Here is a 25,604-nt window from a genome sequence, read left to right on the forward strand (position 1 = left end):
CATTTCCAGTGATAACAAGCATGTCAACTTGAGCCGTAATGGAGGGGGAGAGAGTCAGAAGATAGTATTGTTTAATAGGAAATTAATCTTCAGTAAAAACTGAAGGTTGAACAGGAGTTTGTATATAAATTATTTTAGAGACTGCATAACAAAGCAAATAAGTATTCTGTTAATTAATGGTATCCTTTATCTGCTTTAGAAATTATACTTAGATCTCAGGGTTACTTTAAAGAGGAGTCACCCACTATGTCATTCCAGTTCTTTTAGAAGGTTAGCTATTGACCTGAAATAAAAATGCTTTCCATGTCTCCCCTGCCACGCCCCCCCATACATACTCTGGTTTGTTTGGTGTTGTGAAAGAGCGTGGGCATTTTAACAGCTCTGGTGTCAAGAAAACTGGATTTGAGTCACTCTGATTTTTATCTAAATGCAGAGTAATACTATGTGACATCTTTCAATCAGAAACTCATGTGAAAGAAATCAGAGTACCTGCAGGTGTCACAGACTGCAACTTTCAGAGTTGGAGCGAGCAATTTCCTTGCCCCTCAGGGCGTGCACTATAACCTGGGAGAAGTGGTATGGTGGAATGAATATTGTATCACGCTCTGGGAATCCCCAGGCTTTGCACATAGAATCATGGAATGGTTTGGGTTGGAAGGGACCTCAAAGATCATCTAGTTCCAACCCCCCTGCCATGGGCAGGGACACCCTCCACTAGACCATGTTGCCCAAAGCCCCATCCAACCTGGCCTTGAACACTTCCAGGGATGGGGCCTCCACAACATCTCTGGGCAACCTGTTCCAGTGCCTCACCACTCTAACAGTGAAGAATTTCTTTCTAACACCTAATCTAAATCGACCCTCCTTCAGCTTAAACCCATTACCCCTTGTCCTGTCACTACACTCCCTGATAAACAGTCCCTCTCCATCTTTCCTGTAGGCCCCCTTTAGATACTGGAAGGCTGCAATTAGATCTCCCCGGAGCCTTCTCTTCTCCAGGCTGAACAACCCCAACTCTCTCAGCCTGTCCTCATAGGAGAGGTGCTCCAGCCCTCTGATCAGCTTCATGGCCCTCCTCTGGACTCGCTCCAATAGCTCCATGTCCTGACGCAGTACTCCAGGTGGGGTCTCACCAGAGCGGAGTAGAGGGGCAGGATCACCTCCCTCGACCTGCTGGTCAGACCTCTTTTGATGCAGCCCAGGACACGGTTGGCTTTCTGGGCTGCAAGCACACACTGCTGGCTCATGTTGAGCTTCTCATCAATCAATACCCCCACGTCCTTCTCCTCAGGCCTGATCTCAATCCATTCCTCGCCCAGCCTGTAGCTGTGCTTGGGATTGCCCCAACCCACGTGCAGGACCTTGCACTTGGCCTTGTTGAATGTCACATGACCCCACCCTCTCCAGCCTGTCAAGGTCCCTCTGGATGGCATCCCTGCCCTCCAGTGTGTTGACCCCACCACACAGCTTTGTGTCATTGGCAAACTTACTGAGCACATTATATGTGGTAATGTACCTTCTGGTGTACGTGGACTTAGAAGTTGACCTAGAAACAAAATAGGCACCTAATGACTGTCTAGGAAATCACAACAGCCCTCCCTAAAAGACTGCTGAATAGCAGGAACCCTCACAAATAATTTTTTATTTTCATCTAGTTTAGGCTCCGCTTTGAATGCTGTCATAGCAACAGAGAAAGGGTGGTTTGTTAAATGCATGCATGTTGTACTGAGGTGTGGGAGGTTGCTGGAGCTGTGCTTGTCAAAGGGCAAGCAGGATGATGCTGAAGGAGTGGTTCTCAAGTGCCTTTCGGCACCTGTCAGCAGTGTGATGGGTGAAACGGGCTTTCACCAACTGCCTGTCTCCTCTTCCCTTGTGCTGCGCAGGTTGAATGATCCGAAGATGTCGGAAGCAGAGCGCCAGTCAATGGAGAGCGAACGGGCAGACTGCAGCCTGTTTGTTCAGGAGCTTCTACTGTCCACTTTGATGCGGGAAGAAAGTTCCTCCTCAGATGAGGATGAGCGGGGGGAGATTGCAGATTTTGGTGCTATGGGCTGTGTAGATATTATGCCTCTAGATGTTGCTTTAGAAAACCTAAATTTAAAAGAGAGTAATAAAGGAAACGAGCCTCCTCCACCTCCTCTTTGATGACATCCCCCTTTGCAGACAATGTCCTCTGTGCTGTATTTGCCAATGAAAGTGGACAACAACTATCTTGGGTTTGTTTTGGTGATTGTAATTTCAGGTCTGTCACTCTTGTTACATTGTGTACATTCAAAAGAAAGAGAGAAAAGATATATATGATAATCATTTCCACTTAACTAATTTTTACTTCTAGCAGGTAAATGTAGGTTGCAGTGCAGAGCAAAAAGCTCTGTGTCCTGTACCTTGACATGCAAAAGGCTCTCCTAATACTCCACATTCAAACTGAAGAGGAAAAAAATGAAAAATCTCTAATGAAGCTGCTGTGTGTATTTATGAATATTAATGAATAAAAACTGCTTGGATGGTTTACCTTAACTACTGCATGATGTTTTTTGCAGCGTGCATGAGTTTTAGTGACCTTGTCATTTAAAAATTTAAATACAAGGAGTAAAACTATAAAACCCAAAGCTTTCCCATTATTCAAAGGTTACGTGACAAAAAGGTTAGCGCTGACTAGCAGTTTGTGGCCATGAAGTACCTTTTGAATAATATGTGACGAAATGACATCTTTATGTGCTGTTCCTGCACAGGATGGAAACTCTGCAGTGGGATATTACTGTTGTGACCAGGGTGTGACATTTTGCTGTATGTGACCCTTATGTTGCCCTGTTAGCCATCACCTCAGTGTGGAGTTGAACTTCATTTTATGGATCTGTAGGAGACACACCAGAAAGGCCACTGCTGGAAGCTACTGCAAGGCACTTTTGTGTGCCCTAAAAGCAAATGATGTTCACTTTTGTTTAAAGTTTTTTTCCTTTTTGTGGTTGTTAATTTTTTTAATTGTTAAATATGTTTTATTCAGGTGTAGACAATTCATATATTCACTGTGTTAAAAAAGTTAACCTGGATCATGGTTGTCTTAGTTTAAAAAGCCTTTCACAGTCTCAGTCCTATTTTGAGTTATTTATGTATTTGCTTCATAGTTTGCAGAGACCTGTCAGTATCAGGAGATTTGGATTCCCAGATTGTCAGCATACCACAATTGAATTGTTAATGCTAACTTTGGCACCTTTTATTTATTATTTCTTTTGGTTATTTTTGCTGGTATAAAAAAGTTGAAAAAGCCTTTTAGTGGAATCGTGCCACCTGTATGCCTGTACTGTTAATCCTACTGGTTTGGAAGAAAAGAGTATGTTGTTCTTGGGCATAGAAGTTTATTGTAGCCCTGAGACAAGGACAGAAGGGGTATGTCTGGTTTTTGTTTCTTTTCTTCTTTTTTTGGTGGGTTTTTGAATGTAAAGTTAGATTATAAAAACAAAAGTGCACACAGCTTCTGATGAAAATTTAAACTAGGCTTAATCATAATGTGTCTTTCCAGATCTTTCTCACCTCACCACCTCTCTTTCTCTGTATCCTTCCATCTCTGCAGCATTGCTAGCGTTTTCGAGTAAACTTACAGACTTGAACGCCAGATGGTGTTCTCAGCAGAACTGTGACATGTATGCTAATCCAAAAATAACAGCTGCAAAAGAAGCAACCCTATAGACTGAAGTTGAAATCCCATTCCTTTCTTTTTTCTTTTTTTTTTTTTTTTAATCCTCGAATCCTGATTGTTTCCACACAGAGCAGTACTAGCTTTGTTTTCTTTTAGTCTCTGCAACAGAACATGTTTCAAGGGAAACTTTACACAAGGCCTCTGGTTATACTGAGAGTTACCCCCAGTAGGGAGTTTTTTATTGATTGTTGAGGATTTTCAAAAATTTTTCAAGCTGTAGTCTTTTCAAACACATCTTCTGCACATTACAATAAGACACACGGTTCAATAAAGCATTTTCAAGACTGTTGTTCAGTTTATTTTCTTTGGGTTTGATGTATTATCCAAACAGTTTTAGTTCCAGAAATTTCTGCAGCTCTATACAAAATCAGTTCATGTAGAAATCCCAGCTGATTAAAACATGTTTTTTGTAGAACTTACATACTTTGGCAAGTGATGAAGTATGTAATGCTAAACTGTTCACAGGTAGGTGAATTCAGGTTTCCGTAGAACAAGATGCATTTGAAATAGGCTCTTCTCTGTGGTGTTACTTAGAATTGCTGTGAAGAAGATGCAAACCAATATTATCTGTGTTAATTTAGAGACTGAATACGTGCTGACTTGCATTTAAAGGTATTTTTGGCTATCACATTAACTCTTACAAATCTTAATGTTGTTTGGGGTTTTTTTTTAGGTTCAGAAATAACATGGCTACTTGGAAGGTGTCCTAGTAGTCTGCCAATTGTTATTTGCAGGGAAATGTTTTTCCTTCTCAGAGTAAGCTTTATCAGGACAGTATTTTTTTAGGGGTATTTCCAAAACATTTCTATGTATTTTCTGGGCTAAAATGAAAACAGCCTTCAGGAACGTTGCAGGAGAATCTTGTGAGGGGTTACTGCATTTTCCCTGTGGGGGGAAAAACAAAAATGACCAACCAACCAACCAAAACCAGGTCCCAGCACACAGCCTTATTATTGGGGTGCAGTGACAGCCATACAGGACACCAGTGGGGGTTTGGGGGCAGCGGGGGGAGGCCAGGGGTGGGGTGTGATGCTGGCTGCACCCTGCCTGCCTGGGGGCTTGGAGTTGGGCTGGGGCAGGCGCTGCATGTGAGGCTGTGTCAGCTTTCTGGGGGAGGGGGCAGGCAGAAGGGTGTGTAGTTGTTGCCAATATTTTACAGCTGTTGGAGGGATGTGCACATGTGTTTGAAAGTGTTGGGGAACAAGTCCTGCCAGCCTGTTGCTGGAAAACTGGCTTGGAATGGCACTGTGTTCTGTTTGTAATTTGTCATCTGCCTTTTTCAGGGGTCTGTGTTACACAGACACTTGGACAGGGTGGTGTCATAGACAAAATGCTTTTTAACTTCCATCCACCTTGGTTGTTACAACCCCTGTCTTGAACTCCCTGGGATGTTCAGCGGGAGGGGGTTGGTTGTGTTCCGGGGTTTCTTTCCTTCCTCTGCCCTTATCTGTGGAAGGGTTTTAAGCCCTCCGTACTTGGTGGGAGTTGGGCTCCCAGGTAGCTTGTGGGCACTGGGGCTGCATGCATGTTTTGTGGTTTTGAGATGCTTGTCTGTTGGGAAGGAGTAAAGGCAATTCTCTCACTGGCTAGAAGTCCCAGGAGGCAGAGTGCTCTGCTGCCTCTCAGGCCCTCAGAAGTCCTGATGGAGGGAAGCAGTGGATTTATTTGGTGGGTGAAGTTTTTTCAATTACATCACTTAATCTTTTCCCTCACACACCTGACTTTCATTGCTGGATCTGCCTGCTTTGCCAAATAAATGTGACACCTTGCTTTTTTGAGGCCACTTTATTCTTTTAGCTCCTAAGAAAAAAGGAACTTGGTATGTGTGCCTAGCACTGGTGAAAACTCCCCTCTGTGACACTGTGTCCTGTGCTGAAGGGTGGCAGTCTTGCTGTCCTTGCAGCAGGTCTGGGACAGCTGCCGTGCCACGGTGCTGCTGGATAGAAATACGCTGGGCTCTGCTTTGTGGCATGAAGGAGCTAAAGACATGCCCCCTCTGTGCACAAGTGTATTTGCAGCTATTTATGTGCACAGTGTTTTGCACATAAGTAACTTTGAGCACAATAAAATAGGAACTGTAAAGGGGAACTGTGCAGCTTCAAGTTTGTGCTTCCACCACACATCCCTTTAACTCAGCACTGGCTGTTGCCTACTGCAAGAAGATCTACTGTAACACAAGGATAAAGACTCTTAGGAATACAGGGGGGTGTGTAGGAGGTAGCAGTGGAAGACAACCTGCAGTGCTGCCTCCTCCCTTGTGGGTTAGCAACAGTGGAGGGGTGGGCACACTCCCCCTGTCCCTTCCCCACACCAATCCTGTGTAAGGAAGGGGTTAAATGGTGTAGGGAGGTGACCTTGGCCTTGTGGGAGTTGATGTGGAGGAGGCTGAGGGACACAAAAGGGATGGGGGACACTGGGAGAAGGGCCACTGATGTGAGTCTCTCTGCTCTGGGGGGTGGGAGGGGCTGGGAAGGAAAAAAAACCAGTAAAGGAAGGAGAGGGTGGCAGTGGGGAAACAGGACAGTAGAGGGGCTGGTGGTTGGAGGCAGGAGAGGCTGAAGTAACCACCACAGTGTAGACGAGTGACCAGTGGGACTGAGGGGTGGGCAGAGTGAATAAACGTCAGCTGGAGGTGAGGCTCTGCAGCTCCCTGCCTCCACATGGCACTGCCCCTTGCTCAGGAGAGAGAGTCAGCCACCACTTCTGGGGTTCTCCTGCTCTCCCCAGGCAGCAAATGCCTCATCCAGCCCCACCCCATTACTGCCACAGCAACGCTGCAGCCCATGGCAGTACCTATCTGCATGGGCAGGCTGGGCTGAGCTGGCATCAGGGGATGCAGGCAGTGCATCCTCCCATGTTCGCTCTCCTAGTCCTCCTACAGAGCAGCCCCTGCACACCTGCAGCTGGGTCTGTGCGTTTCCTCAGCCCCAGCACCATGCATGGCACTCATGGGCTAAGCATCACTGGCTGGCTGTTGCCTTCTCCCTCACAGCTAATGTTTACCCATGGTCTGACACCACCGCCTCCTCCCACCACAGACAGCTAGGCTGCTTGTCAATGCAGAAAGGAAGGACAATTGTTTCTGTCCCTATTAGTGCTCGTTCCCCCCCCCCCCCCCGCCCCCCCCAGCTACTCCTGTAGCTAAACTTCCATCAGCAACAGAAAAATTCTGTCCCCTCAGAAGGGAACCATGTGAAGCAATTCCTGCTGTGAGGGGGCAGGCAGAGCAGATGCTGTCCCCGCAACATCAGGAGGTTTGTGGTTTCTGGTGTATGGCTGCTGCCTCCTGGCCACCCACCCTTGTGCAGCCCAGGAAACGCATTTCCCAGATGCCAGTTGTGTATCTATGCATCAGACAGACATGCTGACACAAAAGCAGCCCAGGTGGGGCTGTGCTCTATAAGAAGTACCATTTCTTTTTTCCTGGCTGTTGTGTCATGTACATTTAAAGGCAAGGTTTGTAATTATCCATGTTATTCCTGCTCCACTGAAGTCCCTGCAGATGCCCCCACCAGCCACTGTCACCTCAGCAGCAGCGCAGCACTTCAGGCTCAAAACAGTGACTTTAACATGAACTGTCCATTGGCCTCAGCTTATAACCAAGTACTAAATAAAGGAAAAACAGGCATTTACATTTTATATAAGCGTTTATTTACAACTTGTTTAACAACTGTACACTCTTCTGTCACCTTAGAAGCATTAGTGTATTTGGGAAAAAAAATTAAACGTTTTGATTCCAATGATCATTACTGAGTATTTTTTTTGTCTATATACAGATATGTATATTAATACTGCTACCATGACAATCTGGTAGTTACACAACTCGTAGATGAACTGAAATGGGAAATTAATGTTTTGACACTCTAGGAATCCATTCTTTTACAGAAAATATATCACTGGCAACTTCACAAACAGTTACTTTGATAATTGGTCAACACTTAATTCAAGACTGTCAAACAAGCTGCTATTAAGAAAGAGTTTTCTATGCAGCACAAATGAAGTTAGTATATCAGAGACATGCTAGAGATCACCTCTGAGCTCTGCGTTCGCCATCACTTCGTGACACAGATGCCAGGCTGATGTAGTTACAGTAGCCAGCTCACTTGCTGAAAGTCACTGGCTCCACCTGACATCTCCCTGTTGTATTAGTGAACTCCAAACAGTATTTGTCAAGCTAAACACACTTACATACAAATGTTTTCAGGCTCAAGAACAACTGATACTTAGTCTCTAATTTGCACAGACCACTTGGAGAAATGAAGTGCTGCTCAGCTTCCCCTTGGGACACCCATGTAGGCAGGTGCACAAAAACACAGCCATCCCCTCCCGCCCAACACAGAGCCCCGATTTCAGGGATCCTGCACCCAGCCTGGCTTGGGGCAGGGGGTGGTCCCAGCCCGAGCAGCACATGCAAATGAGAAACAAATCATGCCTTTAACAAAAATAAGTTTTTCTAATAATGCTTTCCCTGAACATGTAACAAGGGATCAATGGCTAGGACCTGGAAAGACACAAATCCTTTAGCTCTCTGCTGGACTGCAAGTGCTTGACTTGTCACCACCAAACTCCAGATCCTGCCTGCAGGTGACGTCAGACTTCACTGTCCCAGGTCCCGGTGGACTAGGAAAGACACAGTCCCTCCCAGGCATCTTTCCAGGTCACTCCCAGCCAGAGCACCTGGCAGCCACAGGCTCCTCATCTGGTATAGCATCCAGAAGAGAAGCATGCTTCTTTCTCACCAGGATCTTAATGCTTCTCCTTCCCTCTCCCACGTGGTCTGCTTGCAGCCCATTCCTACCTGCCCTTCCCTCTGCCGGGTGTCACAGATCCCCAGAGGAATGGCGCCCGTCTTTTCTCCAAGCCATTCCGCACAATGCCATGGACACAGCAGGTATCAGATCCCTGAGCACTGAACACATGCAGGTGTCTGGCACACGAGGTGCAGCTCTGCCCAGATCCCCCCCCTTGATGGGGCAGGGACAAGGCACGCACTGCATTTTGTGACCTGCAGTCACTGCAGAGAGTAGTGGGCACAACACTTCTCCGGCATGGGGCTGGTGGTTACGCTACTGCCTGAATGAGCAAAACCATTCTTGAAGTAAGTGTGTATATTTTTGCAGGATTAAGATCCAAGTGAGCAAGAATCAGGTTTCTCTAGAACTGGACTTAAACCAAACCACTTATGGTACTCATCACTCAGACTCTCTTCAGATTTTCTGGCAAGTCCTATAGCTTAAAAGCCCCCTTCCCCATTTGTTACAACTAGCTCCTATACAGTAAACCTCTTAACTTACAACACTACAGCACTCCCTCATCTTCTGAATCTTGCCAGTACTGGATGCGCAATACAAAACAAAGATACAGTAGTACAAATGTGCAGATATTTAAGAATATTAAATAAGCAGCTTTTTAAATTAATATAGGCAGTACAAAGCATTTTGAGTAACACTGTCTACATATGGCAAATCTTATAGCTAAACTTCATAATACAAAGAAACAGCCAAGCTAGTGCAATTGGATAAGGACTGCGATAAGGAGGAAAAAAGAAAAAAATAGTACAGGTAAAAGATAAACGACCCAAATTATAAACTGGCAAGGGCAGTCTGCATAATACTGAAAGTGTAGACAGCTTTCGTACTTATCTCCATTCATGTTCTTTCCTCAGATTGTTTTAACAATTGTACACAGATTGAAAAAAAAGTTTCTGAAAGAAACTGACAACACAGCTAAAATGTAGAGAGAACATTACAACAGCCACAAACTACTGTGTATATACATAGTAAGGAAGCAGGCAGTGTCTGCGAACAAAATACCACTCGGTAGTTTGCCTGGCTCGGAGATTATCAGATGAACCTTGCCTGGTTTTCTAAGTTAGATGGGATGGCCAAGCAGCAATTCATTAGTCATTTCTCCTGGTAAAACACCTCCTTCGCTTTACTTTAATTATTTAAAGATTCAAAGTGGATCCTTTAAGGGTGCAGGTGCTTTGAAATTTTAACAGCAACCAAAAGGCATTTTTAAGAACTCATTAAGACTAGACTTTTATAGTTCAGTATATGAAAATGTTGCAGGAAGTCTGTGTGTTAATACTGTTAATCAGAATTAAATAAAGTGGGCAGGCAGAAGTAAAATGGAGAGCTGACAGTGCTCTGTCAGTTTGCAGAACGCCTCCTGTCGAATTCTGAATACTGGATTTCCTCTCTTCTAGCCTCACAGGAGACTTTTTGTGAAGAGAAAGAGTAAATGGAAGCGGGAAATGGGAAAGCCACTCCCCAGGATGGTAAGCTTCTCTGCAAGTAGATCCCCCTTTGAAACCAGATGGCCATGAGTCTTAAGTGTAGAACTGGTTAAGTTTTGGTTATGCAGTCTGGACAGAAAAGCAAGTCATGCACTGAACAGTCCCTGTTATAATAATGCTGCAGGTCATGCAACCACATCACTGCAAATAAAAGAATAAAGAAGAAAGTTAAAAAGCAGATAACATATTACTCTTAAAAAAACCCAAAACACACAGAAGAGAGCATGTATTTTTCAGAGCATTTTAGTAAGGCCATCTCTACTTAAAGTTGTGCAAATTCATGGGGAAAATATCTTTGCCAGAGCAACTCTTCAAATACACAGGAAGGTTACACACCAGTAACTGGAAAGAGCAACAAACCAGCCTTGAACAATATCTAAACTTAGACGTAATTCAGACAAATTTGATCACTTCCAAGTAAAGTCATACAGGGCACTGATTCTCAAATAACACAGCTATGGAAACTAAGTTTACACAGCAATGAAGAAGTATCAGGCATTCCTGCTGTCTGTGAGTACAACAGTTAGAAAACCAAAGCAATGTCAAGTGAAAGCTGCCTGTCCAACACTGCATGCACTACATTCTAAAAGACAATCGAGGTCATAATGATTCCATCTGTGCCTTTGAGCTCTGAGCACCACCACAGACTTTAAGCGTTTATGTTTCATCAAAGCTCATCCTGTGCTTGAAGCTACAACAGCATCACGGTCACACTACTCACTGCATGCAAATACAGGTTTGAATCACAAAAAATTGTATATATTCTTATATATGTTAAAATAAGCTGAGTAGGAGCCACTGAGCAGCCCAAAGAGCACATCACAATGCTGTGGAAGTGAACCTAAGTTTGGAAGAGAATTGCAGAGGTTGGCATATTTCTCCATCCTCACTGATGCACCCTCTTTCTCGGCCAGTGTAACTGGATAGGTGGAATGCTTTACTAACACAGCCACGGTGCTTTCAGCTTCCCCAAGTAACGCAAATATCCCCACACAGCAAGGCACAGCACTAGCTGATCATTATCGGTTTGCATTGCACTCACTCTGACGTTACAAAGAGCAGAATAGCTTCACCAGACTGAAATCAAAGCATGCAAACTGTTTATGTCCCCACTTCTTCTCCCTAGTATTGCACTGGCCAAAAATGATTCTAAGAACAGCTCCTGTGACAGGAAAATCCAGGTTAAATAGATAAGGAAGAATATTTATAACTAAGCCCAAGGACTTACTGCAAAAAATTCTCTCTGCTACAAGTCCTGCAGCTTGCATATCCCTCTTTTTTTCCTTCTCATTTACCAACCCAGAATACTAACCATAGTTCAAAAACGAACAGAAACATAGAGACATAAATCAAATGGAATGAAAACTAAAAAAAAAATTAACACATTCAACACATTCAAAGCAGACCTCAAGAGTGTATTTTGAGTACTCACTGTCTGTTAAGCTTGCTTGGCACTGCTGGGGTGCATAAAGTTACAGAGTTCAGGATTAATAATATGAAGGTTACTGTAGTTAGTCTATAAAAAAATTAAAAGTTCAAGCTACATAAGCATCTATCTATTCTATTGTGCATAAATGAATATAGTCTACTCCTTTAGTCTCACCTGGCTATTACTTAGTTATTACTTATTATTTAGTAGCACTTCAAGTGTCCTGTTGCACATAAACAGAAAGGACATTATAGGTTTCCCTTTGAGTCAACAGTACTTTTGAGAGGTCTTGTAAACTCAGGACACTATATTCTCTTTCAAGGATATAAGGTTTATCTGACAGTGCCCTTGTCTGACAAGAAATTCTAATATTGTTCTAAAAAAATTGTCTCTCAAGTTGTTTCTCTTGGAGAACTCCTCAAAATTATTTATTATATTTTAAAGCTCCCTGTTGAGGCAGCAACACTTCAAAAGACAACAGAGATGTGAGGGTAAACTCACTCAACCTGTCACTGCTTCTGCAGCATCTTCAGAAAAGGACAGTTTATGCAGCAGATGATGTGTCTATAGATGAGAGGCTTTCTCCTTCTTCCTTCCCTTGCCAGTCCAAAATATTCCAGCTAGAAGTGAAGGCTTTTTTCCAGCCTGGGGGATTATTTCTTAGTGAGGCATTTCCCTTCAGTATTCAGTGCCAGATCTCATTAGCTCTGCTTTGTTACAAGCTAACATTGATTACCTGTCCCTTAAAATCTTCCTTAACTTACAGCTGTCCTCTTCTGTTTTTTCAACACACAGAAGCGACTGGGGCAACTCCGTAGCACATCGAAGCCACCGATAGGATGTCAGTCTTTTCTACGAACCTAGCCAGCTCTGGAGGTACGTACCAACACAAGAACTTTTAATTCAGAGCACTACTCACACAAGTCATATCTGATGAAAAAAAACCAACCCAAAACCAAACCACAAGCAAAAAACTAAAACCCAGCCACATGTGCCCTCTGAGCAACTACTGTTTTCCTGTTCAGTATATGCTTGGTCCTAAGATGGACCAGGCTTTTTTCTGTTCCCAGCAATCTGCTGGCTGTAAGCAGTACTTCACAACACAATCACCAAAGCTATCAGAGCAATGAGACCTATGCCCTTTCAAGTCCAACACTAGACACTTGTCACAAATATTTCTGCCAAGCTCCTGCTTTGAAGTAACTGCCTCCAGATTTCTCTTCCTGCAGATTTCCTAACTTCATTATTTACTGGCTTCTACTGCTGAAGTTTGGTTTTCTTTCTACCTCTATTCTTTCTATGTCTTTCTTCATGGTATTTCCTTTAGATTTTTTAAAGGACCCTTTCAACATAGCAACTTCCAGAGCTGTATTAACATCACTTTGCATTTTTATAACGCTTACAACCAGAGAATATAAAGTGGACTATAAATTCTCCGAATCATGGCCATATAATGTCATGCTTATAACTATTCCAAGATTTTACTGATACTGCTAAATAAAAGCTTTAAAATCTTGTGAAACCACTGATACCTGCAGGAAACAGGATTACTCTCCTGTATACTAATCTTTGGTGACTGAGAACCACAATCTCTACTTTACAAAATTTTAAGTTACATAATGAATGTCATATTCAAATCTAAACCAAAAGTCTGATGGTTTCACTACTACTATTTTATACCTCCATAAATATTACACCATATGGGATTTTCTCTTAAAATTCTGCTCATTTTCATGATCATGCTAACAACACGAGCCTGCTAACAATTGGCCTTTATGTTGATTTTCTCTTCTCTTAAAGTTAGGGATAATCATTAAGGATTCAAGTTCCATTTGCAGAATAATGGAACTTGCTTTTGCAGTGTTCAGATTTGTGCCATGCTACAGCAGTTAACAGCTCTTCAAAGTGCTGTCAAAAGATCACTTTTGTAACGATCAAAATAATCATGCTGCTCTTTCTGAAATGTGATATTCTAACTTCATCTAATAGTAAAGGACTTCTGTAATGAGAGGCAATGAATAAAGTCGCCTCCAGACAGGAAAGCCTTCCCAATTGTCCTGGATTTCTATTAGTAATGCTGTTGATGTTGCATGGATGAATCTCCTGAGATCCAAAGCAACAAGACAGCAGCAAGAAATTTTTATCTGACAAATGGAACCTGCTTTCAGTCTGGAGCCAACACGCAGTGCAAAGGAGACTGAAGCATACGCAGTTTTCAAAATTACTTTATATGCAAACAGCAGCAGACGAAATTCCTGATTTGCCATGAGAGTCAACAGAGATCTACTTCAAGACAGTCCTGCATTACCTTGGCAAGGCCTAAAAGTGAAGGTTAGGATCTGGCCCATAGTAAAGCTGACAACAAAACCATTCCCTAGCAAGTGATAGATGAGGACTTCAATTACAGCAGTTACCATGAGCTCCTTGATCCACCAGATCAATCTGCCTGGAAAGCTGCCATGGCTATACTGCCAGGTGTTGCTGCACTGCCCCATGAGACTGTATGGTATGTCAAGTTTTTTAGAGCTCCTCAACTGGCATTCATTCATTGCCTAATTCAATGCACTGATACATATAAAAAACAACTTTCTGTCCCAATATTTCAATGGATCCACAAAAGTAAAGTCAAGTTAAAACAGAGGACGAAGTAGCTAAGTCCTCAACATCCCCACATGGTGCAATGAAGCTGACAGCAGAGTCAAAATCTCTGGGGTGTCGCTGTACCAGATGCAAGATGTCTGAGGTTGCTCTGGCTGATAATGACAGCTTCTGCCTTATTCACACAGGTAAAGCCTCTAATACTTAATCAACTGCAATCCAAAATTAATTAAAAAAAACAACCCAGCTACAAAAGCTCAGACTGTTTCATTATTTTTAAATGTACACCAAAATGAAAAATGGTGAAAGGCATACTGCTTTTCAGATTTTTATACTTAGTTGCTTGCATCTGTCTCTTCCACCTTCAAACTGAAAAAATCACTCCTTATTTTTACTTACAGCCTGCAGAGTCACTGACAAGCTTCTGCTCCTTTTCTGGACTTCCAGAGGGAAGAAAGGAGCAAGGCAATGCAATCAGTCATGCCAGGACATTTTCTTGATTCCTTGAAAGTGACAAATCGGAGGTACAGCTAGGATCCTACCTAGAATCTGACATCTGCCACAAGTCAATAATGTAATTTGGCTTGTGGAGATGTTCTGAGCACAAGTGAGATTCTTTACTTCCTCCTACACCAACCTATGAGATAATGCAGTATTTGACTTCTTTCTCCCGATGCACGGCACAAAGTCAAAACACAGTGCTCTTGCCAATAGAGATGGGAGCTGGACTGCTCACATTTGGGAGAGGACATGTGTCTGGGCTGTGTGCAGTTTGTAAGGTTCAAAACTCCATTCACTGAATTTCTTGCTTACCTGATCTTTAAATTTAAATTGTTGCCTCTTCATTTTAACAGAATGCTAAATGTATCATACTGCCAGTGTCAGCCACTACAGTTGTTCCAAGGGAAGGCTTCTGAAAAGGTTTCTTTGCAAGTGCTTGACTTCCTGAGATCACATTTCAGTCATAATCCAGCTATCGAACTACTCTGCAGGTGACATCGCTGAAGTATGACTTGGCTTAGAGGAAAAAACACCATTTGACAGTATTTCCTGACAGAGTAACCTTTTTTAGCTATTTATTTGCACAATACCAGTGAGGAAAACGCCTGCAAAATATGCTAAATTTGGTTTGGAGATACCGAAGTTTATCAGTACAATATTACTGCAAAACACAGAGTCCACAATCTACCTAAAATACATGTGCAAAACCCCTAAGAAGTCAGTATTACATAGCTGACTTCAAGTGCAAAAATACCTCCCTCATCAATCCTTGCAAAAAAGTCCGTATGTCAGGCAAGAATAAAAATCTCTAGAAAATGAGTAAAATTCAGGTACTGTTTTGCTTCATAAGAAAAAGAAAAATTAGCCACATTCAGGGCAGTCTTTCTCCAAATCGCTAACTAGAAGAAAATCAAGCGCTGAAATGAAAATTACCAAATCTACAGAAAACAACACATCAAGATAATTAAACCTACTAAAAATCATCCAGGAGGCTGCTAAGTGGATAGTCTCATATACTAGATAACTGAGGAAAAGCAAAAGCTAGTTGCACATGTCAAAATACCAATGACTTTAAAAATGCCAAATCCTCTTATATTTTCTTAACAGCTTGCACATACCACTTACTATTTAAGATCACCATAGAGCAGTAATAGAAGTATTCATTGTTAATTCTTTCATACACAATGAATATAAAATTGCCAGTGCTCCTTACATGAATAGCCACAGAAAATTTGCAGAAGCATTATCACTATCTCAAAGTGACATCAGAACAGGACAAGATTACCATTTGCTTATTTACAAAGAGATAATGAAAAGCATCTTGTAGTCATTATATATTTACTTCCTTTTACAATATATAAAGCTGTGTGCTCTAGTCATTTGTTTTCCCTTGCACCCTTCCTTGGGTGCAAACGTGTTAAGATCCAAGTGGTTACGTGTTGCTATCAAGAAAATGGGGAACTTGAATATTCTTTTCTGTAATGTCTGATCAGATACGCTGACATCTTAACTCTCCACGGAAGTATATGAACTAGACTGCACACACATTCTTTAAGAACAGAAACTAAGCTTCAGCTCTGAACAACAGAAATATTCATCAATTTCAGGGTTACCTTCTACTGGCATTAATTAAAATCCCTCAGAAAGATTATTCTGGGCAAATCCTCAGCACAGTGCTCAGGAAAGTACTCTCATGAACTCTTCAGCTGTTTTATCACTGCCGTGGAGAACCTCTTCTCTTTAACCTCAATATGTAGGGTTTCTTTGTAGTGTATCAGGACACAACATAGCACTGGGTTTATAATTACCACTACAGTTTTGACGTAAATAGTTTTTGTTGCCCCAGAAAAAGCGCTCCTAAAAGCTTCTTAGAATTATGCAATGTACTGTGAGAATTCTGTTTTACAGGGGTTTTTTTGCTTATACTCTTCTATTACTGAAGATAAGACAAATAGTCAGCATTCATTGGTAGCTCATCTATACATGTGCTTATTCCCTGAATTCACACTCTGATCCCCATCTTTTTCTTCCACACTACTTCCAAAGCTGCATAACAAGCAAGGAAAATAATGAAGCTGAACCCTTTCAATAAAGAAGTTGTTCTTTTGAGAAAGTTAGTTTAATGATGGTTCAATACCTGCATTCATCCACACCTAAAGATTAAGAATTGATGTATGCAGCAAATAATAGAAGTAAAACCCTGAAGAACAAGGAACTAAATTCCTGATGATTACCATCAGAAGACAGAACAAAGGACTTACTGGAACTGGATAGCAACAGAATATATTTCTGTAAGATTGCAGTGTATTTTTACATTTTTATATTCAACACAAATTCTGAGAAATATCAGAATTTCTACAAGTTTGTGAATTCTCAAAATGTTTGTTCAATCTTGCCTAACAATTACTGTGAGCAATAGTAAAGCACAGAATTAATATTAGACTTGTTTTGCTCTTTGATGCTATATATTCTTGAAGGGAACTACAGAAAACACTTCAGTGTCTTATCTTAGGGGAAAAGGAAAGACCAACCAGAACCACAAAGCAGAAGATAAAAGCCAACAACCACCAAGAAGTGAAAGAAGCCACAAGACACAGGAAAGTAAAAGCTAAAAATGAGGCTTCTAATCAGCATTTGTTCATCTCCTAATTGTCAGGGGCATTTGCCTGTCATCAAAACTTTGGAGCCAAAATGGTAAAACATATGTTAAAATAATAAAAGCAAGTAGTTTTATTCTAGTGTGCAGGTTGCATTCAAGTTATTATCGACTTGCACCTAATTAATAGCAACAGAAAATTAAATTATTAGACAGAATTAAGAGATAAAACTCCCCATTAAGGTCCTGGTATTTCACAAATAAGCTTTGGTAGTTTGGTAACAGACAGAGCCAGCCAGATTAAAATGAAAATGGAGCTTTAGGTATTCTTAGGTTCTTTCTCTGGGTGATATAAAATGCTGTAATTTCAAACAAGACATCAAATTTCCTCAGAGAAGTGATCTTATTTGCTCCTATTCATACATGGCATGTGGTAAAGAGTTCTTCAAATTACTAGAATGGATTGCACAATAAGATCAAGAAAAAAGTTCCACACAAATCGTGGTCATCTTGCTAGATAACACATATGACTTCTTGTCCTTTTAGTGTTCTGTATCTTGGTAAGAGACAGCAAAATGAGTATCACCAAACTTCCTCTACATCGTTACCTTTCTGCACACAAGAAGATACTTTCACTATCTTACCTAATCTTGCAAGCCCAGACATGTCATATCTTGAACAAGAAAATTTTTAGAGAATCAGTTTCTTACAAACAAGAAATAAAAGACAAACCTATATGCAGTTAATAGACTTCAGCATCTGTTTTCGTATTACTGGGGGTGTGGGAGGGAAATCAGAACTGATAATTTTTTTCAAACACATACTGAATGCATTTCTTAGCATAGATTAAAACAGATGATGTATGTGAGGATAAAACAGTACCTAGAAGTGTCATTCACCTGTTCCTTACCCTTTATTCTAGGTGTGCTTAATTATCCTTTGCTTATTCCACCCAAGTTGTAAATTAACATAGACCTTCAGATGATTAATAAATGCTAGCATGTCTTTTCTCTAAAGGGATTTATGGAAAAATGTCTTCACTTGGGAGGGCATTAAAATAAGGTAAAAGAATAAATTTATAAACCAGACTGCATGTGTGTTAGGGTCCAAACAGTCTCTAAATGAAAAATGTCTAAAACTGAATCACCACAAGATGTAAGTATATGAAACTTTCAACCAATACTCAGGTCCTCTGTGTCCATCAATTCGTTGACAAAAAATGATAGGGAAAGCAGAGAATTAGTCAGGGAAAAAGCAGAATTTTGTAAGAACAGAACCTAAATTCATAGTAGGGGACACCATCCACCCCACTGATCAACATGAAGGTACTACAATGAGTGATGCACAATTAACCAGTTACACACTAAAAAGGCAGTACAACACATCACAGACAGTTTCCAACAAAGTCAGCAACAAACTCACCTGAAGGCACTGGTACCATTAGTAAGGCAACTGATACAATTATACCCTGAATCAATATATTAAAAGCAAATCTTTTAGTAGGTGATGACAACTGGAATACATTAACATCAACAGTATTAACTGGGGCCTTGATCCATTATGTACTGTTCATCCATAATTACAAAATTTTAAATGGACGATGCAGTAGCATATTAGAGCATTCTAAATACTTCCTAATCTTTTTATAATATATATTAAGCATATCCTTGACCAAGAAGAGTGGAACAAACCATTTGAAAATATTCAGCTCTGCTGGCAAAAGAGGTAACACCAGTAGATGAAGAAAAACCTGAAAAAAATCATCCTGCTTCCCTATTAAAAGCCAAGAATAAGAGCAAACTTTGCATGTAGGAGATTTTTTTTCCAAAAAAAAAATCATTCTTTTTGCCATTGGTAAGTTTTTTAGTAGCAAATATATTCCACAATATACTATATACTAACTTTGCATTTCTGTAATGAGTTTTCAGCATTTTTTTGAAGCAACAGGTTAGCACATGAAATAAAAAGCCTAATCCCCTTTGACCAAAGACAGTCTTATAAAGCATAACAACCCTTCTAGGCACAAATGTATCAACTGTGACAGGAAATTTACATTGTTACACAGCCAATACCGGCTTTTCATGAAAGACCAGGCTTCATACAAGTAAGACTGTCATTATATAGTATTCCTCTAGATGTTTTCAAAACTTTGGCACATTCAAAAAATGCAGAGAGAGAAAGAGATGGACTCCAAAAAATATATGCAAAGGGTGTTACAGAACAATGAGAAACCATAGTAAGACCCTTTCCTGAACTGTAAAATAATAGCAGTAACAAGGGAGAAAGAGAAAAGATGCTGGTTGATTTTGCTTGAATGTTGTCACTTGCAACAGAAGTGGCCTGGATCACAGGGCAGTTTTCTTTCTAAGGGCAAGGCTTCTCTACCTTGCTGTTGCTGGCTGGACATGACCAGGGTAAGATCTCCTTGTGCTCGTGGCTTGCCTTTGTCTAGCCAGGAAGGACTGTCCTGAGCCTGTACTAGCCAGTCTGTCTTCTGCTGCTTTTTTATGCAGAGTCATTCCCTATGGACAAAGAGAAACTTCTCAGTGAGTACCAACACATAACACTGAACAACTTTACTCATTTACATTTTGTTTATTATCTCCTTCACCAACACTGACTAAGCTATTTTGAATTTCAAACAGGAAGCATCGTATTTTCAAGGGTAAAAATAAGATATTCTTCCTAATTCTTTGTGTGCCTCTCACCCCCATTCATTGTCCAAATTTGGAGTAACTGTTGAGAAGCAGGGCCCCCAGTGTCCCAGATCTGAACATATGCTTCTCCACATAGACACATGGTAACTGGACAAGTCTTTTCAAAAGTGCTTCCCCTCCCCATGCTTGAAAAGTGCTTTTCTTTGAAAATAATTAAAGTATTGTCATCCTCTGTGAAAATACCATCTCATATGGCAGGAGCACATCTTGAGAGAAACTATGGAGTAAATGCAAGAAGGAAATGAGGGAAGCTGTGATGGGTTGTGTAGCTGTGTATAAAAGCAGAGGCTAATTAGAAAAAGACAAACCTATCAATGATCATCTTAGTGTTCATGACAGGCTATTGAACCACAGCTCTTAGCTCAGTCTTGTCAGTGTGACTAATGTTATAAAATTGTTCAAGGACACTAGTCACCTGAAGATGTCTTCAATATTTATAGGATTGAAACACTCTGCTGAAGTACCATTTTTGGCTTACTATTCATGGACACAAGAAGAATGGAGAACAGTAAGAAGGAAACTCTTCGAAGGGAAGACAGAGAGGAGGAATTTGAACTCTGTGATAAAGCAGATTGTTACACAGGTCAGGGATTCTTTCTATCTGAACTGCAGTTTCGATGCAGCCATACTCTGCCAAAGAGAAGTCTTGAACACATTTGACGAAGGTCAAAAATCTCCTGGCATAGAGGCCCATCAAAAGCTGTATGACTGCACAGATCACTTCCTTATCATTTGACTAATTTAAGTGAGGGTCTTGCCCCATGCCCACCCTTTGCATGAAGCTAAACCTGCACCCACGTTAAAGGGGTCGCTTCTCAGAACACTTACTGCAGCAAGCAAGCTGTATTGCTTTTCTTGTGCATCTTCATTAGAAACAACTGGAAGATTGGAGAGTGGAGAATCAAAGAAGAAAGTAAATTTGAGTACTGTAAGTCAGTATAGCTGAAGGGCTGGAATTACAAAATAGTAATCTGAGGTATCCTTCCCTCTAGAAAGTGCCATTTCTGGTTTTAAAACTCAAAAATAACAAACACGTTCTTTTTCATTTACCCCAAGGTTATCATAGGAAAATACTCTTATATAGTGAAAGCTTAGAATTATTAAAAAGCATTTGTTTCTGTGTCTGTGTGTTGGAAAATGCTTTTCAAACAAAAAAATTGTAAATGAATGAATACTGTTATAAACAACCCAGAAAGAACTAATATTAAGTGTTTCATTTCTTTTTGTTGTTGTTAAAAAGCTTGGTAGATTCTTACCATATTGTACCAGGCACTAACAATAAATTTCTCTTCCATTTCTCTTTGACTTTTTGTTTTCTCATATTCTTTCTATAAAAGATCAAAAAAGCATACATTTAAAACCAAAGTATAATAAAAGTCTGTACTTAAAAAACAGTGACGAAATATGCATCTAACAGGAAACATGAGGATTACTACCTCCAATGAATGAAACATTCTGTCCCGCTCCTGCAATTGATTTTTCAAAGCCTGAATCTCAGGAGCTGCACCCTGGTTCTGCTTGGGATCTAAAGTGCGGATGACCTGTAAGAGAAAACCAGTTTATTTTTAATTAAATCTTGCAAGAAGCAATCTAACTGAAGGAAAGGACATCAAGGAGTTAAAACCTTTTAAGTCAGGTTAAGAAATAAAAAAAGTGACTTAAAACATGTCAGTGGTAAAAAATGACACTGCAAAATATGAAACAGAGGGATGTGACCAGCAGGTCAAGGGAGGTGATTCTGCCCCTCTGCTCCACTCTCATGAGACCCCACCTGGAGTACTGCATCCAGCTCTGGGGTCCCCAGTACAGGAAAGATGTGGAGCTGTTGGAGCAGGTCCAGAGGAGGGCCATGAAGATGATCAGAGAAATGTAAGAGCTCTCAAAGGTGGTTCAGTTAAAAAGATCATTTTACTTGGAAAAAGCATCAATAAAAGAGTTCATATTAAAGCAGTTTCAAAACCAGTTAGCTAAACTAGAACATGAATAGAAATCAGGGGAAAAACATGAACAAAGAAAGCAAAATCAAAGTTAATTGGTAAAGATGGCTCTGGCATATGTGTAATTACCTCTGTCTGTAAATTCTGAGCCCCTCAAAAACAATAAGCAATTTATGTGAGCAATTAGGACCTGATGAAATCTGAAGTGCCTAAAAGCTCTATTTATAAAAAAAGTGTATCAGATTACCTGCACCAGGTAAGAGAGACATTAGTGACTTGAGCACCACAAGAAGCCTACACCATCCAGAAAAACACATAAACAGATCCAGCCACCTGTGAAGGAAAGAACTCCAAACTTCCTTTTCCCTCTCTGCCAAAGTGATAAAACAAGTAACTCGGGGTTACTAAGGTATATTTGTGTGTAGTAAGAGGTAGAACTCTTTATGATGACTGTGCCAGAAGTTCCCAGAAGTCCCAGCACAAATGCCAATTAAAACATACGTTTGCTCACAGAGCTTCCTTCCCTTGAGGTGGTTTAGATGGGTGGTTCTCCAATTCTAAAATGCAGCACATCTATTTCAGTTATTTCTGTACCACCAGTCCTAGTACTGACAGCACTTTAGCTGATCTATACATTTATCACTCAGAGACAGAAGTCCAGAAGAATTTCCACAAAGAAATAGGTTATCACAGCATTAGGAAGAATTTAACATCCTCTCCTTGTCATCAGCCAACACAAAAGTGTGCTTAATAAGGTTTGTCTGGGTGACTCTCAAGAATCTGTAGCAATGGGTATACATTTGTACAAAGGCATCAGAAGGGCCTATGGACAGGTAGCAAAAGGGGACAGTCACGAACACAAAAATAGGGTAAAATCTCCTGCAGAATTAATCAGTATTAGGTACTGTAACAGTAAGAAGATACAAAGAGCTCACTGGGCCTTCCTTCTCTTTTACTCACTAGCGTGTCTACAGATCCCTCCTTTATTTTTATTCCTGCAGAGTGGACATGTGGTGCAGTCTGTCAGAGAGGGATCGTTAATGTTGAACACATATACTTACACTTTTGGCCTTTTCCAAATACTTCTTGTATCGCTCTTCCATTTGCTTCATTTCCTCCTCCTTTTTCCGTAAAGCTTCTTGTAATTCTTCAATTTTGAGTGCTTTACGTCAGGAGATGCACATATTGGAAAATAACATAATTATATTATGTTTATGTTTTTCAACACACATTTAAAGCACAGCTAGAATTTATTTCAGTTAAGAAAAGCTAACATACGGAACCTGATGTAGCAGATACCAGAGTTTTAATTACTGAACAGCTCAGAAATATATTAGAAACGTGTACTCCTATATAATCTCATGAGATGGCTGTTTTGTTCACAAATACTGCTTTTTTAAAAACTATGAAAAAATAAAGGAGAAATGGAATCATAAATCAATCCCATTACTGAACAAACTTTGAAAATGAGTTTACTAGTGAGTTACAGATTCCATAATATCTTGGTACTGTAGGTCAGATAAACATGAATGTTCCTATTTTACGTAAGAGGAATAATTCTTAACAGTCACACCTCTTGTTTAAATCTGCTAAACTTTAACACTGGACACAATTGATCAGACTTGTGACATGAATACACTCAGTGTAATTTCCCCCCCCCACATTTTCTTAAGCAGCAATGCAGACCAGTAAGACAATATCAATGCACAGCCATCTTAGCAATAGGACATATGTCCTACATTCTTTGACCAGTGTCTGAAAATTTTCTCATACTACAACACAGTTCTGAAAACACACAGAAGGAATACATATTTGGAGCAAAAATAAGCTGGTGATGGCAGCAAGGATCTCCTAAATTAGGGTCTTAGGAGACATGACAGTTCTGAACAGCGGAGGTTCAATGACAGGTATGACAGTGACACGGTATTTCTATGGCCACTGTCATTTCTTACTATGCTGGTCTCTAAAATGTGATTCCCTGCATTTCAAGTGTTAGAAGCATCTTTTTGGTGACCACAGCTTCCTGAGAAATTAACAATATATATATCACTGTCATTTATAATGTATATTTTGTTTATCTTGCACCTCCTACAGATATTATAATTAAAGACCTTGCACATGAAATATTTTACAAAGAAAAGAAATGGACTGCATAGGTAACTCACAACTGTTATTGCATCTTGGTTCCAAATCCTCTATAATAGCTCGTTTCTTCTGTAGCTCATTGTTAGCTTCATGGAGCTTCTCACTGTTACAAACCATAAAAGCAGACATTGTTTTCCCCAATATTATTGCTGTGCTTGAATGATCATTAAGCAACACAAAAAAACCCTCAGATAGTGATATATTTCTGGGAGGACAATTGATTTTTGCTGTGGGGCATGAGGACAAATGACAATGTCACTGTGAAAATATTTGTTAAATAAGCTGAACATTACAGCATATGGAGAACTGTAACAACAAGCAGCTTCATTCTCAATAAACATAAATTTAATTTACAACTTACAGTTAATTGTACAATGCATAACTAAAACAAATACTTGTAATTGAGATTACATTGAGAAAAAATGGCTAAACCCAAAGGCAACAGAAACTATTTTTTTTTCTAGCCAGCCAAAAAGCAAACAGCTCTTTGCATTTTAGGGAAGTAAGAGAGGCATAGAGTTAGCAGAACAAAATAACACTTCCTAAAAATGTTACCTTTTATGCCATAATGTATACTAAAACAGGCTTTCCTCAGAACAAAATTACTTAGTCCTCTTGAGTAAAGATTTACACAATATTAAGCGTTTTCTAACCACCACAAAATGATGGTTCCTTCATCGCTCTTATTGATTTCACAAAGTTTTTTTATGAGATGAAAATCATATCTGAACAGCAGATTCCCAAACATCCCTGTGTTATCTAACTTGTCTTAGTTGTATATTTTCCAGATGCACAATTAATGACTGACTGCCTTCCTTTCCATATGGAAAACACATTTCAAAATGGCAAAATAGGTAAATAAAATACTTACAGATGTTCTTCAAGTTTCTTTTTCAGAAGAATTGACTAAAATAGAAAGTATAATATTTTATTTTAATATATTGTGGAACTTTAACATAATTTCAAAATTATTTTAAAACAGATGATTTTGACATTCTAACCAAAATCCAACTTTTTACTTCACTCAGTTTTAGATCACAACTGTAAAGCCATCCTCTGTGGTAGCAATCCTTCCCTCCACAGCTGTGTGAATTTCCTGAAATTAAAGTGCTTTATAACTTTACAAATATTTACCCAGGAACTAGATCAATAAAAGCAAGATCCATAAACAACACAATTCTATGGCAGTTGTTTTAATTTCTTCACTACTTTTGTAATTAAACTTAGTAAATTAACCCGAAATTGGAAAGTGCAGCAAAATTTGCTGGAAGAGCTGTTCCATCAATATCGTAACGCAATTTGCATGAAAACACGTAGCAAATTAGTGAAGTAAATTCCTGTCCCCACAGAATCTAGAGGAAATAGAGTGTTTCTGACTGGAGCATAGCAGAAATATTACTGTTTCTGTTTCTCATCTTTATTAATTACAGACATGTAAAAATTACCATACAACTTACAGTGTTCCACTTTCTGGTTTAATCACATTTAGATAAGCTCTTCGAATAAAAGCTTCAAAGTAAATCTTATTTTAATTTTAAACTCACTTCATACACAGTGAGTATCTTTCAAAAAAACCCCAACAAACCCAATAAATGTCTATAAACTGAAAGTAGTGTTAAGTAAATAGAAAGCCATACTCACAATAGCCTTGAGCAGAAGCCCATGCCAAGAAACAGAGATGACATT

General features: G+C 40.1%; 2 protein-coding genes across 4 annotated transcripts in view; one reads left to right on the forward strand and one right to left on the reverse strand.

Annotated features, from left to right (window-relative positions):
• LOC104630216 (E3 ubiquitin-protein ligase KCMF1) overlaps positions 1–2,517 on the forward strand; it is a 53,852-nt gene extending 51,335 nt beyond the window's left edge. For both annotated transcript variants that reach the window (XM_075739598.1, XM_075739597.1), the window contains exon 7: positions 1,884–2,517. In XM_075739598.1, the coding sequence (XP_075595713.1) occupies positions 1,884–2,145 (262 nt within the window). In that variant the 3' untranslated portion in view covers positions 2,146–2,517. The remainder of the gene's footprint in view (positions 1–1,883) is intronic.
• Positions 2,518–18,712: 16,195 nt separating this feature from the next.
• HOOK3 (hook microtubule tethering protein 3) overlaps positions 18,713–25,604 on the reverse strand; it is a 79,444-nt gene continuing 72,552 nt past the window's right edge. For both annotated transcript variants that reach the window (XM_075740337.1, XM_075740338.1), the window contains 6 exons: positions 24,790–24,824; positions 23,939–24,021; positions 22,835–22,935; positions 21,273–21,377; positions 21,093–21,164; positions 18,713–19,641 (listed from right to left, as the gene is read on the reverse strand). In XM_075740337.1, coding sequence (XP_075596452.1) covers positions 19,501–19,641; positions 21,093–21,164; positions 21,273–21,377; positions 22,835–22,935; positions 23,939–24,021; positions 24,790–24,824 — 537 coding nt within the window. In that variant the 3' untranslated portion in view covers positions 18,713–19,500. The remainder of the gene's footprint in view (positions 19,642–21,092; positions 21,165–21,272; positions 21,378–22,834; positions 22,936–23,938; positions 24,022–24,789; positions 24,825–25,604) is intronic.

The sequence above is a fragment of the Balearica regulorum genome, chromosome Z (assembly GCF_011004875.1).
Source record: "Balearica regulorum gibbericeps isolate bBalReg1 chromosome Z, bBalReg1.pri, whole genome shotgun sequence".
Lineage (NCBI taxonomy): Eukaryota > Metazoa > Chordata > Aves > Gruiformes > Gruidae > Balearica > Balearica regulorum.